Here is a 7,565-nt window from a genome sequence, read left to right on the forward strand (position 1 = left end):
AGCTAAGTACAATACAATTAGAACCTATCAAAATCCTCCAGAATCCTGAGATGTAAAAATAAGAGGTCGAAAGAAGGAGTAAAATTTCGACTCGGGATGGCTCAATTTATTTATGCTTTCAAATTATTAGTACTTACAATAAACAAATGTATAGTAAGTACTTATAATAAGCAATTTTTTTTCACGTGGGAGAAACCTTCAAAAGGCACCTCCGTTGTCCGGGGTAGTGTGAGATTCTTACTCACTAAAACCCCCACTGTGCACACGTTACCTGCTGCAATATAATGGCGTTGAGTCAGTGGTATCCACGCCTCTCCATTTAAAGTGTTCCGCCTTTTAAATATGGTGACTTCACTTACAACAATAAGCAACTCTATGCTGTGTGCATAGACTAATTATAATAACAATAAAATATATTATTAATTTATAAATCTGAAAAAAAACAATGAAATTATGTGAATAAACAACACGAATTAATAATTCGAGTGGATCGCAATTTAAACTAAGTTAAATGATTGCGTCGCAAAGTGACCTCAACCATATTATGGGAAGTATACTTTATAAAATATTTTTTGTTATTTTACATGCAATTTTGGTTTTGTATTTTGTAATTTGTTTCATGTTCCTGTTACTATGTATTTTTAAAAATAATACATTGCAAAACAAAAAGAACCTATCTCATATTAACACTTTGCGACGCAATCACCTCAGTTCAAATTGCGATCTGATTTGCAATGCACTATTTTCAAAACAAAAATATAACATAAAATAATTGTCATAATAAATATTACATATATGAAATATAGAATGGGCCCCTCCAACGCCCATTCCCGTGAGAACGCATCCAATATTCTTTTATCGTCTCTCCGAAATTTTTATTTGCATGCGAGATACAGTAACAATTACATGTTACTATATGTTCTATACAATGACAATTATTTAGTAATATTTAACAAATGTTAATTTAACAATTATTGAGCAATATTTAGCAATAAAAGCTTACAAAGATGTGTTAAATAATGAAAAATATTAATTCGGAAAAGGCAATAATTTTTTATTTTCTAGAATTTTAAATAAATGACGTCTCATGCATTTTACGTCAGTAGAATATTTTTCATTACAAGGATTTTCTTTCAAGGCTACAGTTGTAGCAAAAGCCACAGCATAAATTCCGCAAGAAATGGAATCCCGTTGTTTTATTTGTACTTTTTCACAAATTATATCATATTTCGTTATCTTGGGATAACGAAGGCGAATATATTCTTTCTCTTTAGTAGCCAATTTATCATACGTAGTACCAGATAGGCTGTCGTATACATGAAGTTTGGTGCCATTAAAATAAATACATCGCCAATGATCTGTGCAAGTTCCGCCAATAATTTGTAAGCTTTTATTGCTACGACTAGCTTTAATTAAGTGCGGGTATTGTAAGTATAACACACTTTGTGTTTCAAAGCAAGAAGTCTCTCTTACAATGCGTAAAAATAGATCTAACGATTCATCACTTAATTTATTAGTTATAGACAAAATATTATCCTTCACTAAGCGGAGAGAAGTTATTACATTATCTAACATTTTTTTTTTACTTTTTATGTCATTCTCAGTTAGATCTCGTATATAATAATCAGTTATAATGCAATCGTCATCTTGCTCTGGAACAGCAACAGTGGTAGTAGTGTTCGACAATAATTGTTTGCTAGCTTCAATACTACTTTCTACTTTTATATCTTTTTTTCTAGCTGCTTCTTGTGCTTCGATGATATACTGCGGTTCCCGAATAGGCATTTTTCGTGCTGCTCTACTTGTTTGGACGGATGCGACGTGTGCCTTGCAGATTCGTATGTGTATGCACGCCGGTCGTCCTTCTAGTGGCAAAATCTTTAATTCTGGACCACTTATTTTTTGATAGATGATGGTGTAGGTCGAAGTACGCTCTCTTCTTATTTAAAATAATACTTTATTGCGAACTGTCACGAGGATGTGGCGCGTGCGGCCATGGTACAACGACTACTCAGAGTCTCAGTCGAATTCGCTCCGTTACAAGTCGAATAGAGGGGGAACGATGGCGCAGGGCCGTACAATATTACACGAAGTCTAGACATACCGCCCCCTTTGAACGGATATACGTTCAACATGAACTAGTCATAGGAATAAAAGAATACACGATAGAACGACAAACAAAAAAAAACACAAGTGACTCGATTCTTATGCTATGATGGGTAACGGAGATATTTTTTTAACGCATCGCTTATATACACCGTGGGCTGTTTTAACCGTCACTACTCTCACTATACCATCATCGCCAGGATGAGTAGCTATCATTCTGCCAGTGATCCAACGTAACGGAGGAGTGTTCTCCTCCTTGAGAATTACAAGATCTCCTATATTAATATTATGCGCTTTATTCGAAACCCACTTGGTACGCTGTTGCAGCTCGTTTAAATACTCCTTATTCCAACGCTTCCAAAAATGTTGCTTTACCTTTTGAATATGTTGCCATGACGAAAGGCGATTTGAATTCTCATTTGTAAGGTCGTATTCCGGAATACTTTGTAAAGACGCATTAATCAGAAAGTGCGCTGGTGTCAGGGCAAGCGGATCATTCGGATCAGACGACATGGGCGTGAGAGGTCTCAAATTCAATATTGCTTCTACCTCTATTATAAAAGTATTGAATTCTTCAAATGTGAATAGGGCATCTCCAACCATACGACGCATGTGATGTTTAAAACCTCTCACGGAAGCCTCCCAAATTCCCCCGAAATGCGGTGAGCGGGGAGGTATAAAGGACCATTGTATTCCTTCATTTACTAAGTACCGATTTATTTTTTGCTCATTTTCCCTTTCCTGGAAAAACTCGAATATCTCTTTCAAATGATTACTCGCGCCCAAAAAATTTGTACCGTTGTCCGACCAAATGACCCGAGCCCTGCCACGGCGTGCGAATAAACGCTTCAAACAAGCTACAAACGCTTCAGTAGTCAGATCGCTCACAATCTCCAAATGAACAGCCTTGGTAACTAAACACACAAATACAGCGACGTAAATCTTGATCTTATTGCGGTTACGATACTTTTTCTCCTTAATTAAGAACGGACCGCAAAAGTCGATGCCGACGTTTTCAAAAGGTCTCGAGCTTACTAGTCTAATCTTTGGCAAATTGCCCATTTCATACTGAGGGGTCGACGGCCTCCAGCGAGAACACATCACACATTTCCGAATTACTCCCTTAACGCGATTCCTACCATTTAACAGCCAATATTTTTCTCTTATCGCATACAAGGTTGCTTGACTTCCGGCATGACAAAGCCTAACATGAGTCTCGCGAATTATCAATTCTGTAATATGATTATTAGAAGGTAACAAAATAGGATGCCTCTGACTGAACTTCAGATCCGCGTGTCTCAAACGACCCCCGACTCGAAGTACTCCATCGTCGTCTAAGAACGGGCTGAGCGACAATATATTGCTTTTCTTATCTAGCGGACGCTTCTGACTCAAACTACGTAACTCGCTCTCGAAGGCGGTGATTTGAACTAATTTTACAATACGCATTTCGGCTTTCTTCAAATCTTCAGTGCTGAGGTCTTCCGAATCGTTCCTCAAGGATCGACACCTGGAGGCAAAACGTATGCAGTACGCTATGATCCTTTTCATTCTAGCAAAAGATGAAAATCTTGAAAGTAGATCCGTATCGACAACGTGAACGTTTGACAAGACAACTATTGAGCGTTGTTCCGGAATTTCAATACTAGGTATTAAATTCGACGGCCAAGCAGCTTCATCCTTAGACAGCCAAAACGGACCATTTTTCCAAATGGGGTTGTTGACGAATTCGCAGGGAAACTGTCCTCTTGACAACGCGTCTGCGGGATTGTCCTGAGACGGCACGTGTCTCCACTTTCCGTGCTTAGTACTTTCTTGGATCTGCGAAACTCTGTTTGCAACAAAGGTTTTTAGCTTGTGTGGTGAGGTTTGGATCCAATGGAGCGTGATCGTAGAGTCCGACCAAAAGAACTCCTCGTCTAAATTAATTCTGATTGATTTGATGGTAGATTTATACAGTTTTCCAAGAAGAGCCGCCGCGCTCAATTCAAGCCGGGGCAAAGTCAATCTCTTGATAGGCGCCACCCGCGTTTTGGAACAGACCAATCGAACTATATGAATTCCTGAGGAAGTTGTAGATCTCAGGTATAGCACGGCTCCATAAGCCTTTTCGCTTGCATCACAGAAGCCATGCAACTGGATGTTGATTACATTCTCTGCTGTGATTTGGCGAGGAATGACGAAATTATTTAGAATCTCGATTTGCTCCTTGTACTGGTTCCAAGAGGTAGCAATGTCCACCGGGACAGACTCATCCCAATCCAGTTTGTTCTGCCACAGTTGCTGCAGCAAAATTTTCGCCTTTACTATGACCGGACCGACCAATCCGAGAGGGTCGAACAGAGAAGCGATTTGAGAAAGCATGGTTCTCTTTGTCGTTCGTTGATATTCAGTAAACGGTTTCACGACGTGTATTAGCTGATCGTCACGGGGATGCCAATGGATGCCGAGGGTCTTTTGAGTCTCAGACTCGCTTAAGCAAATGTGAGGATCCATGGATTTGTCCAATAGTGGTTCCAAAAGACTCGGCTCGTTCGAACACCATTTACGTAGATGAAATCCACCACAGGCCAACAATTCGATAAGCTCATCACGTAACCTTTGAGCCTCCTCGAGATTTGATGTGCCGGTAAGAGCGTCGTCCATGTAGAAATCCTCAAGAAGAACCCTGCATGCCAGCGGGAACCGCCTTCGCTCGTCCTTGGATAATTGCTGCAAAGATCGAACGACGAGAAACGAAGCCGGAATGGTACCATAGGTCGCCGTGGTTAAAACGAGGATTCTGATTGGATCGTTTGGACCTTTGCGCCATAAAATCATTTGGTACTTGACGTCCCCGGGATGAACTCTGACCTGCCTATACATTTTTTCGATGTCGGCAGTCAGTACATATCGATGGGTCCGAAACCTCGTAACGATGGAGAACAAGTCTTCCTGAAGGGTCGGGCCAGCGAGAAGCACATCGTTGAGCGACACCCCACTGCTACTCTTTGATGAGGCGTTAAAAACAACCCGCAATTTTGTTGTGTGGCTGTCGCGCTTGAAGACGGGGTGATGTGGGATGAAATATCCATCTTCGGTCACGTCGGAAGCAGAGATCTCAATCATATGTCCAAGCCTTTCGTATTCGTCAAGAAAATCCGTATACTCCTCGCGCAACTGAGGATCCTGTGCTAATCTTCTTTCGAGTGAATACAATCTTTTTTTCGCTATTTGATAAGAGTCGCCCAGCTCGCGCTTTCTATGATTAAACGGGAGCCTAACCGTATATCGCCCGCTCTCATCCCTAGAGTACGTCTGAGAGAAATGCTTCTCACATGCTTCTTCGTCTTTGGACAAATGTTTAACGCTCGAAACTTCCTCAAGTTCCCAGAATTTGGAGACTTGGGCATCCAAAGAGTCTACTACTGGATTACACGCAATTCGACTCGACGCAGACTCCCGACTATGTATTGCTCCCGAAATTATCCAGCCTAGCCGTGTCTTCTGAAGTATTAAAGCAGAGTTGCTTAATTTTATCTGACCTACGCATAACAACTGGTAAAAGAGTTCGGCTCCTATCAGGGCGTCAACTTCCGACGGAGTACAGAATTCGGGATCTGCCAAGGTGACATTTCGGGGAAGATTTAAAACGTAACGATTAATCGTTTGTGCAGGAAGCGTTTCCGTGATTCGAGGTACCACCAAGAATGACAATTCCGCAGCAAAGCGTCCATCCCTTGACTGGAGGGTCGTCGTAACAGAATGCTTAATATGGGTTAAACTTTGATTGAAACCCGACACCGGAATACTAACTTCTCTCTTTGCGAGATTTAAAATATTGCATAACTTCTCCGTGACAAAGTTAGACTGAGATCCGTTATCCAATAAAACTCTACACTTGATGGGCTCTCCGCGGTTATTTAGCATACGCACAGATGCCGTAGCCAAAAGAACCTGCGAGGCGACGACCGCCTGGAGACTCGCGATTGGATTAGCGTTTGCTGCGTTAGAGCTACCAGAACCCCGATCAAATGATTCACCTTCTGAATGAAGAAGAGTGTGGTGTTTACGCTTACACTTCCTGCATGTACCTGATTTGCATTCATCAACCAAATGATTTGGTCTTAAACAATTGTAACAGAGCCCCATAGATTTCACCTTGGCAAATCTCGCATCACGATTCATTTTGAGAAATTGTTCGCATTGAAATGTGTTATGGTTCTGCTTACAGATTGCACACTCGAGTTTAGTATGCACGGTTACAAGAGCCTGTCGCGTCTTTTGATTACCTCGCATATTGTTTGATCTCGCTTGATTTTTTGCCAATTGATTCGAATACACTGAGACCTCCTGACTTACGCTTTCCAAAACGTGACAACGATTCTTTAGAAACTTCCAAAAATCGTCAATAGACGGCATATCGGTACCGTCAAGAGAGCGCTCCCATTCTTTGTGAGTATTTCGATCGAGTTTCGATGTTAACAAGTGAAACAGCAACGCGTCCCAAGATTTCGTCGGTTGACCAAGAGCATGAAGTGCTCGTGTGTGTCTTAAAGCGGCATCAACTAAAGATCGTAATTGTGTTGAAGATTCCTTAGATATTACCGGAAGGTCAAACAGCGCGCGAATGTGGCTCTGAATTATTATTCTTCTATTGTCATAACGTTCCACTATAAGAGCCCAAGCTACTTCGTAATTTTGAGAGGAAGTTTCTAGAGATTGAATTACCTGCGCGGCCTCATCTGATAACGATGATCTCAAATATTGTAATTTTTGAACAGGGGTAAGATTCGCATTGTCATGTACGATGGATTTGAAATTGTCATAAAAACCTAACCATGCCTCGTAATTGCCACTAAAAGTGGGCAAATTAATTGTAGGAAGCTTTATATTCGCAGATACGTTCTGTACGGACTGATTCTGGACAGTCGCTACATCATCATTAGCCGTGGGGGGCCTGACGGACGCAAGTCGACGCTGGGCACGCGCGGCCAGTTGGAAATATGATTCCTCGAAAATCGCTCTTTCGTTATCGTCCGATTGTGCGCCAGTGGCGGTCGCATTTACCAAATCAATATTAGTCTGTACTTCGTCAAAGCTATCCCATGTATTTTTAAATTTTTCTAAACGTTCTATTAATTGCTGCTTGTCCGGACATTCAGACCATTTTTCTAAGTAACTGTTAAATCTAGTTAAATGCGCTTTTATTGTAGCACGTCTTTGTATGAGTGCGCGAATCTCGTCAGCCATCGTGTCAGTAATATAAATTTATAACGAGAACGAAATATAATACGAAGGTTGTGGTTAACGCGAATATAACATTACGCCTCGAGGTGACAATATAGATACGCAAACATAAATACGCTTTGGAATTTCGTCGATATGCTTTCGACGACGTCTACTGTGGTCTTGCCTTGTTGTATTGATGTCTCTCTCTTGCTCTCGTGAGCCGCAAGCCTATCCTCTGCGATGCCTCG

The 7,565-nt window shown here is 41.1% G+C and overlaps 1 protein-coding gene across 1 annotated transcript; it reads right to left on the minus strand.

Annotated features, from left to right (window-relative positions):
- Nucleotides 1-2,205: 2,205 nt before the first annotated feature.
- Nucleotides 2,206-7,338, minus strand: LOC112455498. Its single transcript, XM_025017454.1, has one exon. It carries the CDS (start codon nucleotides 7,336-7,338, stop codon nucleotides 2,206-2,208), a length of 5,133 nt encoding a protein of 1,710 aa, XP_024873222.1.
- Between the last annotated feature and the right edge of the window lie 227 nt (nucleotides 7,339-7,565).

The sequence above is a fragment of the Temnothorax curvispinosus genome, unplaced genomic scaffold, assembly GCF_003070985.1.
Source record: "Temnothorax curvispinosus isolate PA1 unplaced genomic scaffold, ASM307098v1 QBEX01006134.1, whole genome shotgun sequence".
NCBI classification, from domain to species: domain Eukaryota; kingdom Metazoa; phylum Arthropoda; class Insecta; order Hymenoptera; family Formicidae; genus Temnothorax; species Temnothorax curvispinosus.

Excerpts from the sequence above, each read along its gene's own strand:
- LOC112455498 (XM_025017454.1), bottom strand. The coding sequence starts at position 7,338 with ATGGCTGACGAGATTCGCGCACTCATACAAAGACGTGCTACAATAAAA.